Source organism: Colius striatus, chromosome Z (assembly GCF_028858725.1).
Source record: "Colius striatus isolate bColStr4 chromosome Z, bColStr4.1.hap1, whole genome shotgun sequence".
NCBI classification, from domain to species: domain Eukaryota; kingdom Metazoa; phylum Chordata; class Aves; order Coliiformes; family Coliidae; genus Colius; species Colius striatus.
The window spans coordinates 7,055,748-7,083,434 of NC_084790.1; the positions used below are offsets into that span (position 1 = coordinate 7,055,748).

Consider the following 27,687-nt stretch of genomic DNA (forward strand, 5'->3'; position numbering starts at 1 on the left):
ATGGACGGGCGCCGCTCCGCCGGCCGGTGCGTGGCCCTGGCACTGCTGGCCGCTTGCTGCCTAGCCCGCGGCGCCGGCGCCGAGCGGCAGTTCCTCAACGAGTGGGCGGCGGAGATCCCGGCGGGCCCCGACGCCGCCAGAGCCATCGCGGAGGAGCTGGGCTACGACCTCGTGGGGCAGGTAGGGACGGGCTGGGGAGCGGACGCGCCGCGCAGCCGGGGGAGCTGCCCCGCGCAGGGGCTCCTTCCCCTCTCTCCCTCCTGCGGGCTGCGCCGAAACTTAACGCCCGGCTGCCGCTCCGGGGAGTCTGAAGCTTCTTTTCCCCCCGCTGCCTCTCCGGACCCGGCTCCGCTTCTGTCGGGGAGACACGCGACCGCGGCGCTTGGCCGGAGACGGCTCCTCCCGAGGGGACCGGGCAGGGAGCAGGCAGGGAGCACCTTGACGGGAGCGGGCAGGGCGCACCAGCGGTGTCTGAAGGACTTAGGCAGGATCGGGCAGGGAGCCTGGCTCTTCCCAAAGAGGGTCCAGGCAGAGCACATGGCTTTCCTGGAGGGTTCCGGGCAGGGAGCAGGCAGAGTGGCTCTGCTCTCCGTGAGGGTTCCGGGAAAGCAGCAGGCAGGGCGCTCCCGCTCTGCCTTGAGGGAACCGAGCAGGATCGGGTAGCACATCCCTGCTCTCTCTGAGGGTACCGGCCAGGCAACTTGCTCTCTCTGAGGGGACCAGGCAGAGTGCCTCAGCTCTCCCCACCATCAGACAGGGCACCGCGCTGTCCCTGAGAGCAGCAGGCAGGACACGCAGGTCGCATCCCCGAGGCGACCGGGCAGGAGCAGTGCGCAGGCAGCCCTGGCTCCCCGCACCTCCTCCTGCTCTGCTACCATCCCACCTCGTCGGCTCCTAGCCATGGCGGGACTTCTCTCCAGCAGGCCCCCCTGGTGGTTTTTTTGGGATGCCATGACGTCAGCGTTGTCAGGGATGAGTAACCACCTTTAGGTAACAGCCTCATCCCACCTCCAGATGGGGGTCCTGCGCCAGGCAGCGCCTCCGGCAGGGCTGGGTACCCCTCTCTGTCGAGCCGCTTCTCTTTCTCCCCTCCTTCCCCTCCTGTGCCGGGAGCAGGCTGAGGGTGGGGGAGAAGTTGCCTGTTCTCAAGTGGGCCCTGTGCTGCTGTGGTCAGCACGACCTCCTTCCCAGGTGGACTCATGGCTGCATTCTTTTGTACTAAGTGAGGTGGGATCCCTCCTCGGAAGGATTGGTCTTTCTGCTTTTGAGTCAGTGGATTTGCCCACAGAGATTTCAAACAGCCCCTCTGTAGGGAAGGGAGATGTTTAAATTAAGTGAGTTGCACCTGGATCTTTGAGTAACCAGCTACTGTGCAGCTGAAAATGCAGGTTCAGTAGGTGCCTGTGCAAACATACCCCACAGTGAGGCTTCTGAAGGTGCACAAAGCTTTTTACACCTGTTCAACTGATCTCCAGGAGCAGCAGGTAAAACTGGCGTATGACTTCATGTAAAACCTGTCCTTAGAAATGTGTCCGTGTCCAGGTATATCCATGAGTATACTGGTCACCACTGCCAGTGCTGCCTTACTGAGTACTGTAGTAGAAACGAATGCCCCTTTACTATCTGAAATGAAATTATCTCCCAAAGTTCTTCTAGCAGGACAGTGTTTCTGATAAGCACTCAAAGACTGTTTTTTAGTTTAAATTAACATATCTCAGGGCTCCTTTCTTGCTCTTTTGTCTTTCAAGCAGAATGAATTCGGTCAGGTTGTGACTGTTGATATTTGTTTGCAGTGGGGAAATATCTCTTGATAGCTAAAATACGCCTCTGTCTTACAGATTGGATCACTCAAAAATCACTACCTATTCAAACATAAAAGCCATCCAAGACGGTCTCGAAGAAGTGCCATTCATATCACCAAAAGACTTTCTGATGATGAGCGGGTGAGTATTACATTTATTCTTTTTCATGCCCGCTGTTTGTTCTGCCTCCTTACTGCTAGCTGTGTAATGAGGTCACAGGCACGCTTTCCCCGCTTTGCAAGTCTAATATATGCAGCCATCCATACTCGGGCTGAATAATACTTCATTATTCTGTCATTAACAAGCAGAATCTGACCCTCTCTTACTATATTTTTTGCAAGTGCTTTCCAAATTGAGGTTTAAGATATGCAGCATTGCGGGGGCTTGGAATTTCAGATGGCTGCGTGTTGCTGGGGACAATAGGAAAGAGGAACCGCAGGGCTCAATTCAAAGTAAAAATCCATAGGCTCGGTAAGTTTGATCAGAACACGTTTCTCCAATTACCATGGGAATTAGGTTTGATACAAAGTGATTGATTTCTTTTTTTTTTAAATAAAGTGGGTGAAAAGGGCTGAGATCTTGCTGGATTTGCATGTTCTATGACAAGCTAAAACCCCTTCTCAAAGGATGCATCATATAGTCTAGACTTCCAGTCTTTCGGTATTCTGGGATCCCACTGCAAGCAGAGAATGTTCTCACTGGAGGGCCAGGGTTATCAGGTATGGTCACTGGTGAAGCAGGCTCCGCATTTATTTGGCTTTATTTAAGTGAGAAGCACACCAGTTCGTAAAAATACTGCAAAAAAATGAGGTGGGTAGTGAATTTATGGACGAGACCAAAATGCTGTTAGCCCCTCTTAAACCCATTTCTGGCAAACTTCAGAACAACAGAATTTGAATTTCAAGTCAGCGTTATTGCAGTAATCATTATAAAATATGAGCAGTCCAAAATTTGAAGTCACCTAGCTGGGAAAATCAGCAAGCAGTTTATCAGAAAAGGACAAGTCATGGATGACTGGTTGTCTGGAGTTTTTAGATGCAAAAGTCATCTAGGAGGAAAGATTCTGTTTGTAGCTAAGGAGGGAGTGCCTCTTCTGTTCCAAAACTGTACACTTCTGGCTGTCCCCTTACAAGCATCAGTTAACATCTCAAGTCTTGTAGGTGAAATCACTCTGAGCTGCGGCTGTTCAAAGTCACAAAGTAGATGTAAGTTAGTGTTCTAATTTATATCCACATCTATGGTCGGATACTCAATGCCACCATGGTACAATGTTGAGGAACAGAGTTTTGTTTGCAATTCCTCCCTTTTTTGGACTTATGACATGGAATGCATCTTTTACACAGGGAAGCCTGACCGCATTTAACATACCAAATTCTAATGTCATAAGCAGAATGGAAGCAATTATGTCACACACATTACGTTCTCTCAGACTTACACACTTTGATACAAAAACAGAGCTTCAAAGTGCTGCAGGTGATTTGCTAATTTTGCTGCAATTTCCCTTTTATTTACCATCTAGTATGAAAATTAACTATGTGAATGAATGAGATGTAATTATGTCATTAAATAAGTGCATAAACATAAAACAATAATGTAGCACTGTGTGGTTATACGTGGACCTTTGCTCCACAGAGTGACTCTTGTTCAGCAACAGCCTGTTTAAAAAGATTTAAATTCAGTCTTTAAAAAGGGAGAGAGAAGAGAAGAGAATCCTGCTTTTGTTTCTATAACGCCTTCATGAATTTTACAGTATGTTAAGTGTGAAAGCTGGAGTAAATCTTGGCTCTAATCTGTGTATTTATCTGTTTCCTATAGATGTCCTGGTGTTTGTTGTAAAACAGATAAAGGCTGTGAATATACTGAAGGGATATAATTATCTGGTTCCTTGTCTTCTTTCAGTATTCACACTAGTTTCCAAATCTATTTTCTTACAAGAGACCTGAATCAAGACTATTTTCACTACTTTATGTCTCAGTGACTGAGACGTAAATGCCTTCAGCTTTTGCCATAGATGGAACCTTACCCAACTGCTAGGTGATAAACATTTGGCTTGTTCGTCTGACATATGTGCTTGGTAGTTTCAGCTCATTTCCCTCAGTGCAGTTGTCCACATAAAAAAAACCCAAACAACCCAAGACAACCAAAACCAAGCGAGGAAGTTGTCAATTGTTAATTACTGTCCGGTGATGAGGAGGCCAAGCTTTGCTTGGGGCAGTGAAGAGGGATAAAGGTAACTGTTGCAACCCTTGGGCAAGAATGTGTGGCCCTGGCTATGAATAGGGCAGTTTAAAATACTTTCACTTGCATGGGTATATTCCTCTCTTGTGACTAACTCTGTGTTGTAGGGGTTTTAGCAATAAATATGTGGCAAAGGGAATAGTATTAGAGAGTTTTCTGTAAACATGCCTGGTGTAGCTACTATCTTTAAGGGTTTATGTACTTGTAGTGAATTTTCATTAGACTCTCACTAGGAAATTTGTGTTAATCAAATCCATACTTTTAAAAATCATTATACTTTCTGAGTCACTCTTGTTTCATATATGATGAGAGAGGTAAGGATCGTAAAGCCATTGGGTCACAGCAGAGATAACTAATGAAATCTATTCAGATGCTTAAAGCAAAAGGTTGGATCCAAGGCATCCTGCATGTGAGGCTTACGGCAGGATCTTGGCAACCTCCCGAACCCGAGTTTGCTTCGCTCGTTTGGAAAAGGGGATGAAATGCACCAGCTTGGTCTGTTACAGAGTAACTGTCCAGGAACTAGCAATAAATAGCATTTTATTCCAATTTCCAAAAGGAGCACACAGCATAATGAGAGGTGTAAGAATAACGGTTTGATTTGAACAGTAATGTGTTCAAGAGAACTGAGTGGGAAATACTTCTAAACTGCAGCCTGGTGACTTAGAGACTGCTATGTCCATGCACAAATGCTGTACAACTCTTTGCTTTTCTTTTTTTCCTTTAGCAAAACACGCTGAAGTGTTTTGGCTTTCAATTGCCTAAAGTGGAATTATGCCAGTGATGAACTTAGTCCAATATTCATAGCTTACTAATTGATCGCACTTCAAAACACCACTGGGAAGGATACTTGGAGGTGCAGCTGGGCTATGGGTAACGGCATTGTTACGATTATGATGTTATGACTAAAGCTAGAGGTAATCTCCTCTCCTTTTATCTCCCAATAGAAATAGATGGGGATTAAAATGCAGGTAGGAGGAAGCAGCAGGCTGTGTTTTTTATTGTTTCCATTACTACTGCTGCTTAGATAGCCTTCTTACCACACTGCGCATTTGGTATAAAAGCCCACATTGTGTGCTATATGCAGGAGTTCTACTGTTCATTTGTGCTTGATGAATTTCTGTGAACTGATTGTAGAGTATCGTGATTTCACCAAGTCCTCTTCCCCATATGACAGTATAATTAATCCTCGTTTCTGCATCACACATCAGTCATTTAGCTTTAGGGAACAAAATTTTGCTGTGTGAGGAAAATGCTCTAGTAAGACTAAAAAAGTCTTAAGCTGTAGAGGCTTACTTGTCATATTTATACAAACAATTTTAGGTGTCGTGGGCAGAGCAGCAGTACGAAAAAAAGCGAACTAAGCGTGCCACAGTGAGAGACTTGGCAGAAAATCTTTTCAATGATCCTATGTGGAATCAGCAGTGGTATCTGGTAAGAATTTGATTCCTTGTGTAACAGGGGGCGGTGAATTTCAGTTGTGCAGTCAGCTGCATTGTTTTCCTAGTATCAGAGTGATTGCACTGAAGGGAGAAAATGAAGGCTCCCTCTCATCAGTATATGCTGTCAAAATGAGAGAACTTTGTGCTTATTTCCAGGCAACCTTCTACATTCTTTGAGGCATCATTTGTGTAAAGATTCTAAAAGCCAATTCAGGCTGCTGCTTAGGATGAAGGTTGATACTAGAAAGTGTAACTGTTAAAAGCCTTTATGATAAAATTCATAAATACTTGGTGTTGTTGTATAAGAAGTCCCTAATCATGTCTGAAGCTGGCCATATGTTTGTTTATTAAAATTGGTTGTGCAGAGTACATACTCCAGATCAAGACAAATGCATATGTGTGCCTGTGACAAGCACCTTCAGCCTCTTGGCAGGGTTTTAAATAGAAAAAGGTCTCTATAGCTCACATGTTCAAAACCTCAAGTGAAAGAAATTTTCCAAGCTCTATAGTTTCTGTCTGCATGTGAAAACTCAGGAGTACAGTTGGTCATTCATATTTTATGTAGTTTCTTTCGAGTGTCTCTTTTTCCACCATCCATCTAGCTGTACCTTCAGTCTAGGCTTCCTGGCTTTTACTTGGAATAGAGATGGGATTCAAGGTGGGTACAATAAGTAAAGAAGAAACATCAAGCACAATTGTGGCCCACATGGCTGGAAATACCTTTCTCTTCTTCAATTCATCTCAGAGAAAACAGAGCAAACTTTAGGCTGCTTGCATCTTTCCTTTGCTTGAGCTAGGAAAAAGAAATTGTAACCTGTGCAGCATGGAGTATTTCTGTTAAGGTTCCTGCTGACTTCTTTTCAATAGAAAAAATTGTTTTTCTTTAAGAATTTCGTGTATCTTTGAAGCTGACTATCTGTTTGTTTCTTTGCCTGTTTCCAGTGGGAAGAAGGAAGCTTCCAAGATATCTGTATTGGAGGAATACAGAAACACACACAAAGTTTAAAAGAGTAGTTTTGTGAAAAAAGCAATACCTTTCCGTGGTTTTCACTTCTTTTTCCTCTAGTTTTTCAACGTGATACACAGAACCAAGATGATTACCCTTCTCTGCAGTGCACATTGAATGTTTTATGATTAAATGCATAAATGTATCCCTTGCCTTGTAGTAAAGAACTTGTTATTACCCTGATAATAGGACTTGATGGTAATGGTTTTTAAGTCTATTCAGTCTGCCTTCACTTACCATCAGAAAAAATGGTGATTTTATGGATTCTAAAGAACAAAACTTGAAGCCTCAAATAACTGCCTCAACAGCAGCAGTCAAAAAAGGAAATCGAAATAAAATCATTACGGATTTCTTTTTCTAAGCCTCATCTCTTACACAATATTCCTTTGGAAACAAAGAAATGAAAAACGTGGTCAACTCATGTAATTGTGCACAGCGAAACAGAAAGAAAATGCTAGGGTTTTGTACATATAAGTTTTTATGACGACTGTAAGCAACTTTTCTGAATTAGCTGTATGCACTGCTCATTTAATATTAGATAATATTAGAGAATAAAAGTGACCCATTTAGGAGCTACTCTTCAGAAAACTTATTGTGGAAGAGAAGGCTATGGATGATTCATGCTTCCAGTTGATTTATCACAGGAACAGTAATGTGGGTAGTAAACAGAAAGTTGTGATTCAGCACCGTTGTTCCTAACCAAGCAACTACGTTAATTGTTTTATCCATTAATTATTTTACTCTGGCTAACCTGAATGTCAAAGGAGAAAACACATTCAGAGAAAACGCAGCTCACCGTACTGTGGTGTACTGTCTTGGCTCCTCATCAAGGGAAAAGAGCAAACACTAGCAGGTCTGATTATTAACTCAGTGCTCCAAGGTTCATCCCTACCTTCTCCATGTTTCTGCTGTCCACCTTCAGTAAATAAAAGATGCTTTTTGTTCAGAGGTGCTCTTCAGGGATCTTCAAGTAATGGGGTAAAACTTTCAGTGCTGTAGGTATTTGAGGAAACTAAGTTTTATCTTTGCAAAATTTGAGCAAAATAGACAAGTTCAGACTGGGATGGTTTAGAACACCTGTGAAATATGACTTTGGACCTCTGTAATACACATGGATAAAAATGTTGAAATGTTTTTAATCCTTTCTGTCCCTTAGCAAGATACAAGGGTAACTCCATCCCTGCCAAAACTGGATCTCCATGTTATCCCTGTGTGGCAAAAAGGGATTACAGGCAAGGGCGTTGTCATCACAGTGCTAGATGATGGCTTGGAGTGGAATCACACTGACATCTACGCAAACTATGTAAGTCTGAGCATTAGAATGCTATGAAATAAATTAATCTGTTGTAAATTTGATATACAGACACTCTCCTCCAGCCTGCTGTCTGTTTTGTACGTCATCACCCACAGTACAGAGACTGAAATATTCGCCTTAGGAATAATTTGGAACCTGGTCTGTGTCACAGGAAGCTGAATGTTACTTAGTAGTGATAGCGGTGTGGTTTTTCTGTTGTGGAGGGCTTTTTTTGCCTCTGTGGATTTAGTTCCTAAGGCATGTTTGTGTACAGTGGTTTAGTGCTAAATTATTAAAGCTCCTTGAAAAATTTATAGAATTGTTAATGCCCATAAAATTCTACCAACTTGATTGCCATGAAGATGAGGCACACCATGTTGTTACACATTTTAAAATGCATTTTCTGTTTGGTTTTTTTTCTTGAATGTAGGATCCAAAGGCAAGTTATGATTTCAATGACAACGATCATGATCCCTTCCCTAGATATGACCCAACAAACGAAAACAAGTGAGTAGCCTCCCAGCTTGTGAAGAGAACAAAACATTACATTATTAACTTGTATGTAAGACTATTGAAGTGCACAAACACCTATCTGTGTTCCCTTTAACAATTATATAGCATAAAGAGCTTGCAGAACAGAATCTCAGAATGCCTGAGGTTGGAAGAGGCCTCTGGAGATCTTCTTGTCTGAGCCCTTTCTCACTCAGGGAGTCCTAGAGCAGGTTGACCAGGACCACATCCAGACAGCCGTTGAGTATTTCCAAGGAGGGAAACTCCACAGCCTTTCTGAGCAACGTGTGCCAGTGCTTGGTCACCCTCAGAGTAAAAAAGTATTTCCTGATGTCCAAAAGAAAACTCTTTCAGTGTGTGCAAATATTTGCACATAACATTGGCACAAACATCAGAAACTAAAGAAAGTAAACTCCCAGGTGAAGAGCTGATTTTCTTCATATCTTTGTATATGCAAGGTACTGCTATGCTCATGTCACTGTATTTCTAGAATGATACCTCCTTGAGCAGGCTTTGACTTCAGTTCTCTGTTTTGCACTGGAAATTGTTAAATGTCTCCTGTGATGGCCTCTGGAAGAGACTGTTTCTTAGAGGAACCTACCAAGAAACCCATCCCTTTGGGTCAGCTTCTGTAGTGAAGGTCACTCTTTTCCAATGCTGGCAGTACCTTTTAGACCAGTAGAATAGTATCTAACTGGCTGCATGCAATCAAAGATGAAGTCATGCTTCTGACCTCCTCTCATAGGAGTATGAGTTAAAAACTCAAGGAGGTTATATTCACCCCCACAACAATCCCTCTGTCTCTCTGAGGCATATGGAAGCTTTGTTTAGACCAGATTTGGCCTAAATGTCCTCAAAGTAATAACCTGGGAAGTTTCAAAGGGCTTGAACACAAGACATCCAGCCAGTTCACTTAGTGGACTTGAATGTCTTGGAGTTCCCCTTTGATCTTATGTGGAACATCTTGATGGATCTGTCATACCTAGATGTATCCCTGGTAATTCAGGGAGGAAATTTGTCCATCAGACAGAGAAAAGAGTATACCTTTTTAAAACACACAGAAGAAATCAGTTTCTTGAACCAATTAAAATGCCACTATTCAATAAAGGTAACAGTAAGAAATGCGTGCACTGGTTCCCTGTGGTCTATCAAACAATACAATAGCATCCACACATAAATCAATGTTTGGAGGAAAAAAGCAATCAATCAAAGGATAAATGTCCCATGAATAAGACATTTGAAAAATGACATTTCTACTCTGTTACAGCATTATTTAAGAGCAAGACGTCATTATCCTCTTGTTCTGATGATATTATCTCTTCAATCTACCTGTATTACCTCTAATCTTTATTAATAAGTAAATGGAATTCAGCCCAGAAGCATTCAAACACTTCATTGAATAACAATGTGTAGCAATAAATAATACAACTGTTATATAATTACACTTTTATAAAGATTTTCTGTATTGTGGAATGAGAATCACCTATGGCAAAAAAAATTGCATAGAAAATTGTTGGTTTCAAGAAAAAAATAGCAATGGTGGGGGTACTTTAAAGGCTTACTTTCTCAAGTCCTAAATAAATGCAGTCATTAAAAATACAATATCTAAATATGTGGTGGAAAAAGACTTGTAGCATATTGCCATCTGTAGAAATTTAGCAGCTTCTTAGCCCCGTAATTGCACTCTGCTACAATACTCACATCTAATAGGTCCACAGACCTCACTGTGACCTAAGTTAAGTGTTTGTCATCTCATCACCGTGATTCTGCGATCATTAGGTAGGTAAATTTATGTTGCTTGAAGCCTAAGAGAAATTAGTATTTTTATGTCATCAGAAGCTATTCAGTAGCTGCATTACATTCATTTAAAGGAAGACGTCCATCAAATCAAGGTCAGTGATGAGTCTGTGTATGTTACAAAAAGATGTTAGCAGATATTGTTTATTCTTTCTATGTTTATCCAGGCATGGCACACGATGTGCAGGAGAAATTGCCATGCAAGCCAACAACAGGAAATGTGGAGTTGGAGTAGCCTACAATTCCAGAGTTGGAGGTAAGAAAAAGAAAGAATTAGATGTCTAATATGAGGAGAAACCGGACGTGTCCTGTGAAGTACTGAGAGAGTTTTCAGCTACCATTAATCTGAAAGGCAAATGATGGGTCCTTAGAAAATGTCGGTCTCTCTGTATAAGGCTACAAAATCCTGTCTGGCCACAGTGTAGCCTGTCACAGCTTTTGTTGAATGACAGTGTACTTTCTTGAAATTTGGCCATCAGTTAAATACAAGCAGAATATATAGCAACAGTATAGGTGATGGTGATGATGATGATAATAATAACAACAATAATAGAAATGTCAATGACCTGTGTTGTACCCAGAGATGAGAATGCATCTTTTAAGGAATGATGGACTCAACTCTTGCAATTGATTGTCCTGGAAGGAGGTAGCATGGGGGAGGGATTGTGTAGCATGGAACTAGGAATGTATAAATTTATGCCTGCCTTTGCTTGCAGCAGATTTTTTCCAACTACACAATTACACTCAAAAGGTCATGTCAGTCAGGATACTGAAGCTGCTGTGGTTTTTGTTTCAACAACTCTCTACTATCATCATAAGTTGATTTTGAAAATAACTAGAATCTTGCTTGCCTGTCTATCAGTATTGCCATTTTTTTGGACACAATGACTCAAAGTTTGGTCCATTAGAGGTTTATGAAATAGTCGTGATCGAAGTATCAGTTGTCAGTGGTTACTTAGCTCAGGAAGATAGTTGCATAGTCCTGGTTTCTCCATTACTCCCCTTTTTTTCTTTTAAACAAAGGGATGATGAGTGGCAATTGACACCCATCACTGCCATTCTCACCATCTCAGTCTGATGTTTGTAGGTTCCCGTTTACTCCACTGAGCTGTCACAGATGTCAGCATTGCAGCCTGCCTTTGCTGTAATGTATTATGCTGTTGTGCTCTGTTTAAATAAAATATCTCACTCATAAGACAAAGACGCCAAATTTTCAAAGCAGGGCAAAATGGATGAAGCTGCAAAGATGTCTGATCTCCTGCTGTGCCCATATTTTAAGGCACGTGCATCTACAGAGAAGATTCTTCCACAGCTATTTGCATATGCTCTGGGCTCATTTGCAAATGCAAACTACCGACCTTTGTGGAGTGATTTGTCTGGAAAAGGAAAATAACATGAGGAAAAGCCATCCAGCAATCCAGATTGCCCAGAAAGCTGCTTATGCCTGGGCAAGGGAGGAGAAATAATAGAAAAGTAGGAAGAAATGTTAGGCTGTTAGATATGACCAGCCTGATTAAGATAGGGCAGTAACAAAAATATGTCTGAAGAACGATGGGAGACAGGAGGACTCTTCAAAAAAGATTCAGATAAATTTGGAGTGGCTGAACATTGGAGGGATTTTTTGATGGTCCCAGCTATACAGGATTCATTTCTTCACAGACTTTTTTTCTTTTTTTTTTCCCCTTTAAAATCCATGAAATGATGCGTTACACACTTTTATTTGACATTAGTTCAGGATGAGTTCTTTAAGTGACTGTTTTCTTGTAGCATTTGCCATGCTGGATAAATCCAGTGGTCCACAGCCAATGCCTTCTCTCTGATAGCAATACTCACTTTAGGGAAAAAAACTCTTGACGTTTGGAATACTCTGTTCTCTAACTGGCAGCATCAGAGGTTGGTTGCACTTCACCTTGAGGGGTAAAACAAAACATTCTTTGTTTTGTGTGAAAATACTGACTGTAGTCATCTGAAGTGTTCTCACTTGTCACATCAGCGCTGGGCACAATTCTGAAACCTTGATTAGTCCCTTCAGTATGTTACTGCTGTGAATCCCATGGGCCTTTCTGTGTACTATGTGAAATAAAATGCTTCTTAAAGTCAGTTTTCAAAGTGACACCTTTTGGTGTCCTTTATTTTTCATCCCCTGTTCTATATAGAGCGAAGAAATGTGGTGCTATCGATTGCCTTTAGAGTGAGGCAGTTTGTATTTTCACACGTACCTTAACCATAGCACTGTGCTATGGCATTTCTGTGGTGCTGCCATGAAAATCTAATGATTAAGAATCTCCATTTTACAACGGTCTGGGCTGAGAGGTCCTATGCAGTATGTGCTGCTAAAAATAGCCTTCTGCCATGCAGATACTTCTGTCTCTCTGAAATTACTATGGGCTTTGTCTGCTTTTGATTTTGTGGGACTAATGGTGGGAGCAAGCACGTGCAAGAATAGGAAGGAGTTTATGCAAGAGCAGATAATTGGAATCTGCTTGGGGAAATGTCATTGCAGTCATCAAATCCCTGGGTTGAACAGGCTGGATTTCTGGTGATGACAAAGACGAGGCAGTGTTTTTTTACCCTCAAACTGTTTTCATCAGTGTGTTGTCAGTAGTCTCGTTTTGTTCCTTATTACATTATTTATCTGCAGTCGGCTTTTGTCTTTTTCTTCGGGAAATACTTGTGCACTACTGTCTGCATTCCCAGTATCTCATTATGAGTTGCAAGCTCACACCTGGAGCTGGTAGTCATTTCCACACAGGCAGATCTTTGCTCACAGCACTCCAGTATAAGAGAATCTCACAATTCTAAGCCAACTGAAAAACAAGTCTCTAAAACATTATGAGTTTAAGTCTGTCCAGGGTAAAGTGATGTTTTTAGTACGAGGCACGGGATATACCTTGTTTCTCCTCCCAGCTTTGTGTTAGTGGAATGGCAGTGGTTGAACAGATTAACTCCTTTCTCTGTTTTTGCCATTTTGATATGAAATTGCCACTTTAGTATTAAATAATAAAGCCTGGCTTTATCTTGGAAGTATTATGAGTCTTAGAGGCCAGCCATTTGTGAAAAGAATTATGCTTACCATCTTTTTTCCTGCTTGATGGTATAAAAAAGCCCAAGACACAGGGCTGAGGTTGGTTTTTTTTTTTTTCATCAGTTTATTTCTTAACAGAACGACTGCATTATGCCTGCTGTGCTTTGGAAAAATCCCTGTTTTGTGGAAAATATTAGAAAATGAATACTAATCATTCACCAACTGCCAGTAATGGTGCCGCTGCTGTAGTACTAACTTGTCAAGTTCAGGAAAACTCAGGCATTTTTATTGCTTGAAAACACAGACTGAATCCTGACTGCAGTGCCTCTTATATTGCTGCTGTTGCTGGGAGAGCCATGCCATAGTGGGAATTCTGCCAGACTTTTGCTATTTCTGTCCTCCCCCAGCACTGAACAGTGGTAGCAGTCCTGCAGAGCTGGAGGTTTGCAGAGCGAGAGATCCAGTGCAGAGGAACCGCTGTCTGCCACTGAATGTTAAGTACCACCGAGATCAGGCTTGCTCTGAAGAAGATTAGATCATGCAATTCCTAATAAAATGTTAATGGCTCGATGTCTCTGGCATCTCTGGATTGCTCACAGTAGAAAAAAATGTGGCAGTAAAGCAGCAGTGAGAGTGTTTTGTGGTGAAGATTGAAGAGCTAGCAAAATTGCAGCATCATAGACAGCAAAACCTTAATGACTGCCAGGACAAAGTGGTTTAGTCAGAACATACAGAACTATGCCTTTGGACTGAAACACAGCCCTTAAAGATAAAAAAAATCTTGATAAAACCTGTTTAATTTTAGCGACATATGAGCAGTCTGAGAAGCCTTCATCACAGGTTTAATGGAGAGGAAGGGGTCAAGAAAAAGCTCAATGCAGTAAGAAGAGGGACGGTAGTCAAAACATCATCTTCTTGGCTCTCTGCAGAAACAGAAAGAAAGAAAGAAAAGACAACCAAGATTTTAAGAGTGGTGGGGTTTTTTTAATGTTTGTAGAGAGCACTGAGCTCTGCAAATAAAGAGTAAGCATGCTGTTTCACACTGACATGAGCTGTCCTCGGTATTACATGAACAGCAGTAGGCTGTGCTCGCAATAGTTGTGGATTGATTTTGCTGGAAACTTTACAGTTTTAAACGAAGATAAAGGGAAGGGAACAGAAAGTAAACCCAGACTGCTGCTTTTTTTTTTTTTTTTGCATTCAGGTATACGAATGCTGGATGGAATAGTCACCGACGCTATTGAAGCCAGTTCAATTGGTTTCAATCCGGAACACGTGGATATTTACAGTGCAAGCTGGGGCCCTAATGACGACGGTAAAACGGTGGAGGGACCTGGGAGACTGGCACAGAAGGCTTTTGAGTTTGGGATAAGCCAGGTACAATACTTCAGAGAAAGGCGCAAGAAAATGTTGCAGAGAGCAGGATTTTTAAATGGTTCATATCAGGGAAGAAATGAAAGCGGTGTGTGCTCTCTTTGCTCAAACATGCTTAAAAGGAGAAGCTAGATTTTGATAGTAGAGGTCAGAGAAATTGCCATCCAGAGCAGGACTTCTAAAGAAGCACCATTAGGGCTTTCTAAGGTGGTTTTAAGCTGCTATTCTCTGCAGATAAGCTTTCTTTTTCCATCCTTACTTTTGCTGCCTTTGTCTTGCCCTTCCCCCACCCTCTGCTGCTTGTTTTTTACTGAACAGTAATTGGATTTCTGCACTGAAAGCCTATCAAATTAAATAAAAAAAATCTGCTTTGTGAATACTTTGCTGTGTAAAATAGTGATCCATTTTAGCACCCTGTGGATGGGTTTGCATTGTGTTAATTGCATTAGTTTATAAATTGGTGTGTATTGTGATCCAATTAAAATGAAGACAGTAAAAATGCATGATGAAGGGTATTAGAAGAAATGATGCTTTTACAGTTCTGTTTTATGTCATCCTCTTAAAATTTGTTTTGATGATAAGTTGGATGCAATCTGAGAGCTACTGGGAATGTTGCTAATAAACTACTCTTGCTCTTACTGATGAGGTAAAAAGACATCTAAAGATGGACATGTAGTAATAGAGACAGATTGAATCAGAGAAAGGAGAAGAGAGAAATTGGAAAGCTTGAAGGACAGAAGCAAAGGGAAAGGATTTAGGAAAAAAGGGCAGCTAATATTAGCAGACAGAGGGACAAGAGAAGAAGGAAGAATCTGAAAGATGACAAACATAGTCTAAGGGAAGAACGGAGAATGAGAGGAGTGTGCTGGTGATAAACAGAGATCTGAGTCCATGGGTAGACAGCAAGAGAAGGAGGAGAACTAAAGGCAATAATTAGAGAAGCAATGCTCAGTAGTCCTACTCTGAAAAAGCAGATTATTTGGTGAAGAGTGTATCCTTTTTTACAATTTGTTTTATTTCTCAGAGGGAAGAAATTTACCCATTCATTTCTCAGGCTTCCTTTTGCAAGAATCCATGTGGTCTCCATTCTCTGTAAAGCCAGATGGAGTTGGGGTTGCCACTGGCTTTCATCACTGGTGCCTTCATTGCTGGCCTGGTGAAGCACTTAACCATATGCTTAGCCTTAAGCATCCAAGAGGTGTTTATGGTACTCTCAAGTGAAATCAAAGCAGGTGTTTACGTACCCCAGTGCTTTTCTGGACTGCAGCCTTTGTTCTCAGAGGAAGATACTCTTTCATTTTCTGTAATTGATGTGGCTTGTCCTTCCCTTTTTGACAGTTTTATCACCAAGAGCATAGCTTGCTTTTCTTTATTTTTAATGTTTGAAGTGCTGCAAATGCCTTAGCACTTGGAATCAAATCTCATCTGAGTGGAATAATAAAATATGTAAAGGAATATATATCAGGAATAATAAAAACCTGTATTTCAACTGCTGTTCCCAGTGAAGGTACATATATTAATAATAAACAACAGAAGAACTTTTGTGTTTCACATGGAATGTAGTTTTTTTTCCTTCTGGAGGACTAGCGCAGCTTAAAACTAGACAGGGCAATTTGTGTTTTGTCTGTGATAGCCATGATGTTTGACATGCTGTCAGCTGCCAGGTTGTTGGCTGCTGCTCCCTTGTTACACACTGGAGACCAGAGCAGGGAATGAACATAGTTATGTCTGGAGACTGGTGGTACTGGCCCACAGATCTGCAAGAGAAGGGAGGGTTATCAGTCAGATGGGCTGGCTGGTTGACTGTGTTCCAGCAAGGGAGTGCTAACCATGAAAGGTATCCTTACAAAAAGTAATTTGGTGGAAAAGACATGTCATGTGCATCATTCACATGTCATGTGTATCATTCATACTGCTCACCCATACCTCTATGATTACAGAAAAGGCAAGTGCAATAAACCCTGATAAACTTGCTGTTTCTTAAGACTTAAAAACTTATTCTGAGGAAAGTTGCTGAACCTGGAACACTAAACCCAGACCAGTCAGACTAAGAGATGTACTGTAGGGTGTGAAGTAGGAAGCCTCAGGTAGCTGGTTTCTTCTCTCTCTGTCTCCTACAGTGCTTACGGAAAATGATCCTTTTCTGCCTGAAAATGTTTGATATGTTAGGCTTTTGGGGGTGGGGAAAGAGTTGTTAAGAGTACATTGTGAAGACTGGGATCTCTTTTGATAATGACTCGTTTCTATTTTCCCTAGGGACGAAATGGGAAAGGCTCCATTTTTGTATGGGCTTCTGGGAACGGAGGCCGTCAGGGTGACAACTGTGACTGTGATGGTTACACTGATAGTATCTACACTATCTCCATTAGTAGTGCTTCTCAGCAAGGCCTTTCTCCCTGGTATGCAGAGAAGTGCTCTTCAACTCTGGCCACAGCATACAGCAGTGGGGATTATACGGACCAAAGAATTGTAAGTTGTTTTTACCAGATTTGGAATAAACATAGAAGTGTATTTTGTATGCAGATAACAAGTGAGAGCTCTCAAATGCTTGTTTTCAAGTGCATGCTTTCCTTTATTTGTTACGTGCTTAAGTGCTTTTGCCTTGAACCACGCAGGGATTTGTAATCCAAAAAGTGATTGTGTTGCTGGAACATCTTCTACTGTAAAGCAATGTCTAAGGAAAACCCTTGTGTGAATGCAGTTAAATCAGCATGCCAAATATGTCTGCAGCTTGTGTATGAGAAAGATCTCTGCATAAAGTTTGATAAGGTCTCATTTTTCAGAAAGAGTGGATGAAGAGAGATTTAGAGTAAGAGGAAAAAGAACCTGAGAGGTTAGTGTGCCGTGTGAGTCAGCACCCCAGTATACCTTTCCATTACGTTTTTGAAGATTGTCGCCCCCCAAATTCCCAGTCACGACAGCAACAATAGTGCTTCCAAACCTGTATAAGGCAAATCAGTCTGTGTGCCTTCATTAACTGTGCAAGAAATGACTTGCACTGAAACAAATTGCTGTGATGAAATAATGTTGAAGTACCTATAATTTCTGTTCAGCCCTAGTGGATGCTAATTTAGCAATAAACTACATTGTTGGGGATTAGAACAATGTCATTCCAAGTAAGCCAGGAGATCAGTCCTTCCTAAGTGGCTTCTCTTCATAGCTGAGATATAGATACAGGGCCAGATGAGTTTGGTATTTAATTTCCAAATAAAGCACATGTTTCATTGCAAATTATAGTTCTTCCACTGAAGAGGGAGCAGAACACCAATACTAATCCTATGAGTAATTTTCTAGCAAGCAGTAATTTTAAATGTTCTAGGCCCAACACAATGATCTGTTTTTATGATTCACCAGTAAGCCTGAAACACTTATTGTGAAACCTTAGAATAAAATAAGATATTCAGTGTGGGAGTATTTTGTTCCAACACAAAGCGTTTTGATACAAAAATTATAGTTGAAGGAAAAAGAGTGGATTGAAATATGAACAGATTTAAACATCCATCACATTTTGTGCTGGTGAGGAATGGATTAATACGCACTAAGTAAAGGATACGTGGTTATGTATGTGAGTGTGGATGTGACTGTATTTACAACTGTTTATTCATGCAGCCTGTGGGGTTTTTTGTTGTTTTTCTTTTTTTTCTGTCAGACGAGTGCTGATCTTCACAATGAGTGCACAGAGACTCACACTGGGACCTCTGCATCTGCGCCACTTGCAGCAGGAATTTTTGCCCTAGCACTGGAAGCAAAGTAAGATGTGACACAATTACCTTTGAAACACCCCTCTCTCAGCCACTCTGTCATCTTTCCCAAAACGTTCTATCTGAAGTTCTGTCTGAAGTGGCACCATCTCTTGCTGTAGCTCCAGTTTTTGTCAGTCGGACTTGCTCAGCTTGATGACAAAAATAAGCATATGTGCCTCAACACCTTCTCAGCAAAGCAGAGCTTTTGACATAAGTCAAATGTGATGGCTGAGGAATTGCAGTCTGTTTTGTGCATTCAGAACAGTTGTTTACTGAGTTCTGGCCAATTGTACTTCAAAACTGTGAGGCTGCACGTGTGTCAGGAGAACATACTTTTGAAGACAGTAGATTGCAGGAGTTTTCAGTCGATTTGAAGCACCTTTTCTGACAATAATGAGACATAAAAGGAAAGTAGCCAAGCTTGACCATCAGAGCAGGCAGGTTCAGATCCTGCAGGACTAGTAGTCAGAATGTATGACTTAGAGAGAGTAAGAAAGAACAGGATAGGACAGGACAATGCCTTTTTGACAGAAAACACTTCAGGCATCGGGGCTTAGGCTCTGTACTTAGGTACAGCTCCATTCTCTCTTGTATACTCATTTGATGACTTCAGACAAGATACTTATGGTCATATTTTAAAGGACAGAGTTAATCACAGGTAGAATCAAATACCCAGTAAATTTTCAGAGTCCAATATCCATAAAGAGTGGTGGGAAATATTGGTTTTGCTGGTTAACTTTAAAAGCCTGAATAATTTTGAAGGACTGGACTCTATAATCTTGCTAGATAACCATTTTTCATTTACACAGTCATCTTGTCTAGCTGGAGAAGTGTTGGGAGGATAAGCATGCCACACACTGTATATTTGAAAATAATGGGATGCCATACACATTCAAAGCTTGTTCTGTTGCAAACTAATAAGAGAAAAATTATAAATACCTCTGAAACAATTAACCAGGAACATTTTCTCAACAGCCCAAATCTAACATGGAGGGATATGCAGCACTTGGTAGTGTGGACCTCAGAATATGATCCACTGGCTGGAAATCCAGGATGGAAAAAGAACGGAGCAGGACTGATGGTCAACAGCCGATTTGGGTTTGGACTACTCAATGCCAACGCATTGGTGGATTTAGCTGATCCCAAAAGATGGAAAAGTGTACCAGAAAAGAGACAGTGTATTGTCAAGGACAAGAGCTTTGTACCAAGGTAAGAATTTGAATTAACAGTAAGTAAGCTTATGTCTGTCTTAGTAAAGCCTGAAGCCAGCCTAAGAGATTTCTTTTGATTGTTTTGGTTTTACCTTTCTCCGTTCCTCAGAGGCAGGCAAGGAGCATTTGTTTGCTTGCTTTTTTTAGTGTAAGACTGATGGAAATTATGAGCAAGAAGCCTTAACAAAAAATGAAGATTATTCTGTCTTCAGTCTGCAGCCAGTGCACAGCCAGGCATGGATGATGCTGTGAGACTGAACCTAATCAGATAAGATACAAATGTTTAAATCACCATCAGAATGTGCATAAAAAGATAACAAACTCTCACGGGGATTTTTCTATTTTTAAAATATCTGTGACTGGTCTCAGCAGTTCTTCTCCTGTGACAGGTATAGTTTATATTGAAGTCAAAGTGATGTATTGGGCTTTAGTCACATCTGTAGCTTGTTCCTTATGAAACAAAGGTGTCTCAAAGGCTCACTGAAAAGACTTACCAGCCACATTCACGAGGGCTCCCAGCACAATGAGCCTAGGCTGAGCTCAATAGACAAGTGAGTTATAATGAGTCACTGAGATGATTAATCAATAAGGATATCTAGACCAGTTTTATCTCCACTTGCTCACTTACAGATTTGTTGTCTAGAAAAAAATGGAGCTGTTTCAAAGATCGAAATTATACTATGTGAGTGCAACAAAAATCTGTCTGTATAAACATATTACAGTGTTTTTGAGTGTCACTGCTTAGTAACCTGATTATTTATGCTATTTTACTATCAGTTTGCTTTTATGAGCTCTCTCCTTTCCACAGAGTGTTGATTCAGTATGACATGTGTAATAGTCGCTGCTTACATATTTTTATGGCAGACCTCTCATGTTACATTATAAAAATAAAGATCCCACAATTCAGAGTTTAGAATTGTTCATGTGGACATTTAGGTACCCCATTCTTGTTAGAGGTAATGGAGGTTGTGTGGAGAAAGTGCAGCACCATAGCTCGATGTACAGAGAATGCACAGAAGCTGTTAGCTTGTTTTTCTTGAGATAGCATTGACTGCAAAGGGTTAAAACACCTCTATCTGCTGCAATCTTTTAACTCCATGATAACAACTCTTCTGGATGTTTGAATGAGACAACTAATTGTAAGTCTGATACAGTCATGTGATATAGCTGCCTGCAATGGCTGGTGTTTTCTGTAGTCTCTGTGGGACAACAAAGTGTTGACAGAAAGCCCTGGTTATCAAACTTGCTTGCTTTCTTCCAGGGTGTGTTGCCCAAGTCTGTCTTGTGCAGTGCCTGCCACTTTGGTATTATCTATCCTTCCAGAACTTCCCATGGATTTTACTGAAGCATTAAAAAAATAACAAATGTAGAACTTGTCTTTAATTTTTCCTTTCTCGTCACTCTGAAATAGGTGTCAAATGTGGTATTTATACTTCCCATAATGATCCAGAATCAAAAGTTTCCATGAGTAATCAAAGAACTCTTGTAATTTTGCCAGATTATTAAGAGCAAATGAGGAAGTCATCATTGAAATTCCCACAAAAGCCTGCGAGGGTCAAGAAAACTCCATCAGGTCTCTGGAGCATGTGCAGCTTGAGGCAACAATTGAATATTCTCGTAGGGGTGATCTTCATGTCACTCTGATCTCTCCATCAGGTACAGAAGACAAAGACATGCTTTGTTTGTGTTACTGTAGTGTGTAACATTTTTCCTTTAAAAAACACATCTGTGTTCCTCAGTGCTTTAAGAAGAGCTAAATATATCATAAAACAAATACAGTGACCTCTAACAGGAGAGTGTGAGGACAAAGCTTCCTGGGAACTAGAGAACGTTTTCTCTGAAATCCTTTTTCAGCCTTCGTGTGTTCTGGGCTATTTTTGTGAGGAGAGGTTTGAAAGTCATGCTTCAGAAAATGAAGGCATGGTTTCTGATACATTTTTGTTCTGGCCACGGGATGTACAAAAACTCAAGAGTTCCTGGCAGACAACAAATTATCGTTCAATAGTGCTTATCAGCCTTACAGTGATTTAACAAACTAATGGAAACCTGAAGAAATCCAACTGTTTAGATTTCATGTAACTGCCTCTCCCCACTGGTATGTTTAAAAACAGTGTCTCTGTTAGGCATGTTAGTACAGGTATACTGTGTGCTAGAATATGGCAAGCCATATAACGCCACGTATAAACATATAACTATATATAACATCATAAAGAGAAAGAAAAGAAAAAGAAAAAAGAAAGGGAAATGAGTATAAACATCTTGGTAGTGAGTAAAATCTATTAGTTAACTGTTATTGTTAGGAAAAAAGACAAGCTTTCTAGCATGAATTTAAACCTCACACAAATGTAATTTACTGATAGTAAAGACTAACCTGGTAATTCGCAGATAATAAACCAGTAGAGCCTTGTTCATGTCGTTATTACAGGGTTAAGACACGGCACATGCAGCATATTTCCAAACCCTACCTTTGTCAGAAGTCCCTTTCAAGTCCAACCTTAGTTCTTCCTTTTCTGAGTTTACGTTTTGTCTTATAGGAGTAATGTTGCTGTGAGGCATTTTGTCCTCGAATCTTAGTGTTAATTTCAAATTCCATCTTAGTTCAGTTTTAGTTTGGGAGTTAATACATATGGACTGTCTCTGGGGACATCATGGAGAAGACTGCAACAGTAGCTTTCAGTCTATTTTTATAGAAGTATTTCTCTCCAAAGACACTTTGGCTGCTAATATGAAGGAAACATGGCTTCATCTTAGAATAACACCCCTTTTTTAAATACTCCCAACATTAACTTGTTCATCTTTGTATGTATTTCTGTGGGTTTAGCTGAGATGGAAATAGCCAAGTACTGCTGCCTCCATATACTGTCATGTTGCTCTCATGATTAAACTGTTTTTCCCTTAGTCCTTGCTGATTTTCCACTTTCCTGCAAAACACTACTATGAAATTAAGGACATTACTTTTCTATCTTTATAGTATTACCTTTAAATATATTTATAGGTTGTGATCAGGATCCCTGAGGCTTCTCTTCTCCTTATTATGTAAATATAGCTTCTTTGCTCCCTCCTCACGTGCAAACAAGCACTGCTTTCCTATTGTGTGGTAGAATCTCTTCTGCTGCAGAGATACTTCGTGAACTGCAGCATTTTTTGTAATAATAGTAAGGATTCAAATGCTTTTCACTCTATTGAAGTTTCAGGTTGTAACACTTTACATGCACTCACCAAAAAACCCCAAATATGGTGGTGAATTCAGGATGAGGCTTTGCTTTCACAGTAATGCATGAGCTGGTTTACCTTCAAAACTTCCACCTCAGAGGTTTCCTGAACGATTGCTCTCCAGTGGAAGAGATTGGTTGTGTCTGGCCTCTGTTTCTTACGATTCTTTATGTGCATGCACTTCTTTTTGTGTTAGAGATTGAACACCAAGAAAGATGGACCCTTTTTAGCGTGACCTAATGTTATAGTCTTTATTTTGTTAAATACTGGTGTGAAAATAATCACAGGAACCACTGATCAGAAATAGCATGTTTCCCATCCCACAGATTGTTGTGAAATAGTGTATTTTCCAGGCTACCTACTCAATAGATAGTGTGTAAGCTCAGCATTGTGAGATAGTGTGTAAGCTCAGCAATGTGAAACGTAAAAGCAGGAGCGTATGAACAGTGACTACTGTGGATCTTGCTCTGACACAGGCACCAGCACTGTCTTACTGGCTGAGAGAGAGAGAGATAAATCTCCCAATGGCTTTAAGAACTGGGACTTCATGTCTGTTCACACATGGGGAGAGACCCCAAGAGGCACCTGGGTTTTAAGAATTACTGATGTGGTAAGTACGTCTGTATGTTAACTAGCTGTGGGCTGTGTTTGGAATCTAACACAGATAAAATGATAACTAACTGCTACTGAGTGTGTTGAATAATGAGTCTTCTCATTAAGCAAGATGCAACAAGTATTTAAAGTAAATACTCATCTGGATTAAATAATGAAGAAAAAAGATAGGATCAGACTTGTTCTTTACATGAATACAAAGCATCAACCTCATTTCACTGACATGTACCTATCAAAAAAATGTCATGCCTGTGTTTTTCACACGTTCTATGTCATTGAAAGAAGTAACTGAGTATAATTTTCCATGATTCATGGAGTGAAATCTGTAATCAAATTAGCATGCAATAAACTGCAAATAAGGTTTTTCTGCAGAAAACAACCCAGGATAGGTCTAGTCTTCTCTTGGTGCATGTGCATAATTTTCATTAACCCTAAACCTTTTGAATTAATGAATTTCTGGTGACCTCTTAGAGCTATCTGATGTATACCTTTCCCCTGACTTCTGTCTTGGAGTAATTGCTGCTGAACAATGTTTAAGGATTAAAGCCAAGAAATCTACAGATACAAAATAAATAAGTTTACCAAAACCACCTGGGGATGTAGATTACAACAATGAGACACTAGAATAAAGCTGCTTGATAGGCAACTAAAAAATCAAGTGATCAAGTGCACTCACCTCTGGAGGATTTCATTGAGGTTGTCTGTTAATAAGCTTGTCATTAGGGATCAGATCATGCCAGAAACTGAACGCTTCCTATCAGACACTGAGCCTCCAAGCCCTATTGGCCTCGGATTGTAAGCAGAAGGATAATGCCAAGCACTAAGCAGATGGACAAGGCAGAAGAAGTAAATATTGTTATCAACAGTGTAGTGTTAATGCTGCAGGCTTATGGATAAACCCATGGTTACAGATATCCTGCTCTTTGTAATTAATATAATGCATTTTTTGGAACAAAGTTAAGGAGAGCATTTTATTTGTTCCATTTTCAAGTGAGAGGTACCTGAAACTTAAACCAAACATTTTGTCCTCAAGAGGTAATGCACTGTTTCCTCAGCTTGTAGAGTGTTGTGATTCCTGGAACGAGCTTTTCACGTTAACAGCCTTAAGTGAGATCACAGACTCCCATGCAGAGTTGCTCATAACTTAATTGTCATGCAAGTCGTGTATGTAACCTTTGGTATAGACTTGTATTAGAAAAGAACTTCAGCAGCTGTCTTCAGTTACTAAATGACTGAGCAAAATTTCTGAAAGAATCTTTGGTCAAATAAAGTTTCATCATTGTCTGCACTTTTCACCTTTTCCTGTTTAAATGCCACCATGAAATCTAATGGACAAAATATTTGTTGCTCACTTTCACAAGCTGTGTTTCAGATTGCTGTTGTACGCCACTGCAGAGTATTATTCCAAATCACCATTCCAGTGACAATTTTTGTCATAATTGCCAAGGAATGGATTAGTGAACACATGCTAATAACACAAAATCTACTTTGTTAGATTTAAGCAATCTGTGTTACGACAAAAATCCGTTGATGCCTACATGAGTAATTAATAATTATGTTGCATAAAAATGTGTATATTTGGAGCAGTTAAACCGTTGCATTAAATTCCAGCTACTAATATATCAGTCTTTTGGTGCTTATAAATCATTGTCTAAATTTAGGTATAGAAAGCCTTACAATTTATTTTAGTCACTTAGGTCTACATTACAATCAAGTGTAATGTTTCCTGTTTCCTCTTCTGGTGTCCTGAAAACCTTTGCTAATGCCATCCTTGTCCTTTAGTCCAGAAGAATACAAAATGAAGGAAGGATTGTCAATTGGAAATTGATTTTGCATGGCACTGCAACCCAGCCTGAACATATGAAGCAGCCCCGTGTATACACATCTTACAATGCTGTGCAAAATGACAGAAGAGGGGTGGAGAAGATGACAGGCTTTGTAGAGGTACTGTTACATTAATGTCTTCCTAGTGAGAAGAAACATGTAATTTCTGGATTCATTTCTTCTAGTTCCTGTTGTGTATTGTAACTTTGTCAACAACCATCATTTTTATTAGCCTCTGTTTTCATATGCCAGCATCTGAGGATTTTAGAATGGTAAGAGGATATTGCTACTAAAGCCGTGAACTTGATAGCTAATGCAGTTGACTGGTACCAGGGGAGCAGAAAACAGCTCTGACAGACACACTAAGTGGATGTAACTGGTGAGAACAAATGTCCCAGCAAAAGAGCTTTGCCAGCTGGAGTGCTTCCGCAGAGTTTGGAAAGAAGTTAGTAAAAAACAGACATGAAGTCAGGGACTCACAGATTCAGAAGGTTTGGTTAAATGGATCTATTGTTAATAGTTCCTTTGTCACTCCTTCTTTACCTTTCAGGCAGAGTGCTCTAAATATAGTCCAAGCTTCTGAGAGTGACAGTGAGTTCCTGGATGCACAGGATGGTAGTATTTAACATTTTCAAAATGCTTGGTTATGTCAACTTCTTTGAAATACTTTATTAATCACATCACATCAATTTGTCTCACCATTAAGTAATTAGGATGTCCATAGGGAGATAAATCTTCCTCAGCTAGGTTATGAAGGACAAGCTTGAGGGAGACATGATTATGCTTTTTCAGTACATCATGTAAGTTTCTGCAGGTGTGTCAACGACGTGCAAGAAAATAAGTTGGAAGAAAGTAAAAAGCAGATTTAGGAGGTGCTGTAGGATTGGGGTGTGTGTGTGTGTGTGTGTTAAGAACCAGATGCAGGTAAAATGAGTGTTCAGTTAGACAGTCAATGCCAGCGTAAATGAGGAAGGTGTGCAGCCACATACTACCGTATCAGTATGAGGAGCATAATAGACACTGCTGAAATGAGATCACACCTCTCGCTGACTTCTCTGTACATCTGTATCTGGCATTAGGTTCCCAGGACACATGTCTTGGCCACCCGTTAGCTATACTTCACTGTCGTTTCTCAGGTGAGAGCTGAGAGGATGATAACAGAGAGGGTTATCTGAAAGCAGTGATTCAGTCCCTTTCATGAGGCTTCATGGCACAATCAGTGCTGCCATCAGCACTCCATATACTTGCATCAGTTAGACTGCTGAGGAGCTGTCTTCCATAGAACAATCAGAATTATAACTCAAGACTGGGATGAATCCTGCTATAAAATGACACATTGTGCCCTTCCAATAGGGAATCTGCATTTATAACTTCCTACATTGTGGAGGGATTTGATATGCTATACAGTATAGATCTTTTGATAGACTGTTTTGGTGTGTAATGGTCTAGTTCTTTTTTTAGAAGCCAAGTGTCTCCTGAATAAAAAACCAGCATCTACACACATCTAGATGGAAATCACTAATCAGAGCAAATTTTAATCCAGTCAGTTTTTCATTGACATCTAACCTTTTTTTATGCTAATCTGTACTCTAGGACCATACCACACAGGAAAACCTGAGTGAAAAGCCCAAAGTTATGGAAGATAACATTAGTAGCAGTGACAAAGCAGAAGATAAAATCCCATCAGAGGCTATGCTACGTTTACTGCAAAGTGCTTTTAGCAGACAGATGGCTCAGAAGCGGCTGCCAAAGAAGACTGCAAGTGAGAACTTAAATATTCCATATGAACACTTCTACCAAGCCCTTGAAAAATTAAACAAGCCCTCCCGGCTGAGAGACTCAGAAGAAAGTCTGTACAGTGACTACGTTGATCTGTTTTACAATGCCAAACCATACAAGCATAGAGATGATAGACTGCTGCAAGCCTTGGTTGATATTATAAAAGAGGGAAACTAAACTATAGGGCATGGCACTGAGTTGGAAATATTCATTCTCCCTGCCTCACCTGTAGTTCTTTCTTCAGAAGTCTGTTGTATGCTCTAGTTTTGTGATTGCTGCTTTGATTGCCTCATATTTAATACAATGTCAAGGAAGGGAAAAAACTGGTGTGGGAGGATAAGGCAGTAAACTGATGCTTTTTAGTCATAGCTTTTTTTTCAGAGCCTTTCTTCATTACCATCGGAGTAGATTTGCCCCCTCAGGCATGAAATGCAATAGTATCCCCCTGAAAACCCTAATGCTCTGTTTTAAACAATTTTCATGTTACTTATTCTTCCACCCTATTCATTTAGCATACAGTAGGATTCAAAACCTGAATTACCAAGCAGTTTTGAACCAAACTGCCAGAGCTATGGGGAGGTACTCTTGACCCTGGATTTGTAATGGATATCTGCATATATATACATAAAATATTTGGCATTTATTCCAGATGAACACATACAGGCAGTTACTGCTTCTGTCACAGGTTTTTTTGTTCCCTCTCCAAACAACAGTGCCCCTTACCCTTCTGTTCTCCTCTAAAGGAGCAGCTGGGATGCTGGAGATGGATTGAAGCATCAGTGAACGCTAATGAAGTTATTCATGATTTAGACTACAG

General features: G+C 40.5%; 1 protein-coding gene across 1 annotated transcript; it reads left to right on the top strand.

Annotated features, from left to right (window-relative positions):
• Window positions 1-27,143, top strand: PCSK1 (proprotein convertase subtilisin/kexin type 1). Its single transcript, XM_062017957.1, has 14 exons — window positions 1-180; window positions 1,839-1,943; window positions 5,364-5,474; window positions 7,645-7,791; window positions 8,213-8,289; window positions 10,257-10,345; window positions 14,319-14,491; window positions 16,745-16,957; window positions 18,138-18,238; window positions 19,207-19,440; window positions 20,941-21,098; window positions 23,132-23,265; window positions 25,050-25,211; window positions 26,685-27,143. The coding sequence occupies exons 1-14, from the start codon at window positions 1-3 to the stop codon at window positions 27,045-27,047; spliced, it is 2,247 nt and encodes a 748-aa protein (XP_061873941.1). The 3' UTR covers window positions 27,048-27,143.
• Window positions 27,144-27,687: the final 544 nt, after the last annotated feature.

Bases quoted from the DNA above. Each gene is read 5' to 3' on its own strand.
- PCSK1 (XM_062017957.1), top strand. From the start codon at position 1: ATGGACGGGCGCCGCTCCGCCGGCCGGTGCGTGGCCCTGGCACTGCTG. The intron at 7,792-8,212 runs GTAAGTCTGAGC...TCTTGAATGTAG, and splicing joins CTGACATCTACGCAAACTAT to GATCCAAAGGCAAGTTATGA. The intron at 18,239-19,206 runs GTAAGATGTGAC...TTTTCTCAACAG, and splicing joins GCCCTAGCACTGGAAGCAAA to CCCAAATCTAACATGGAGGG.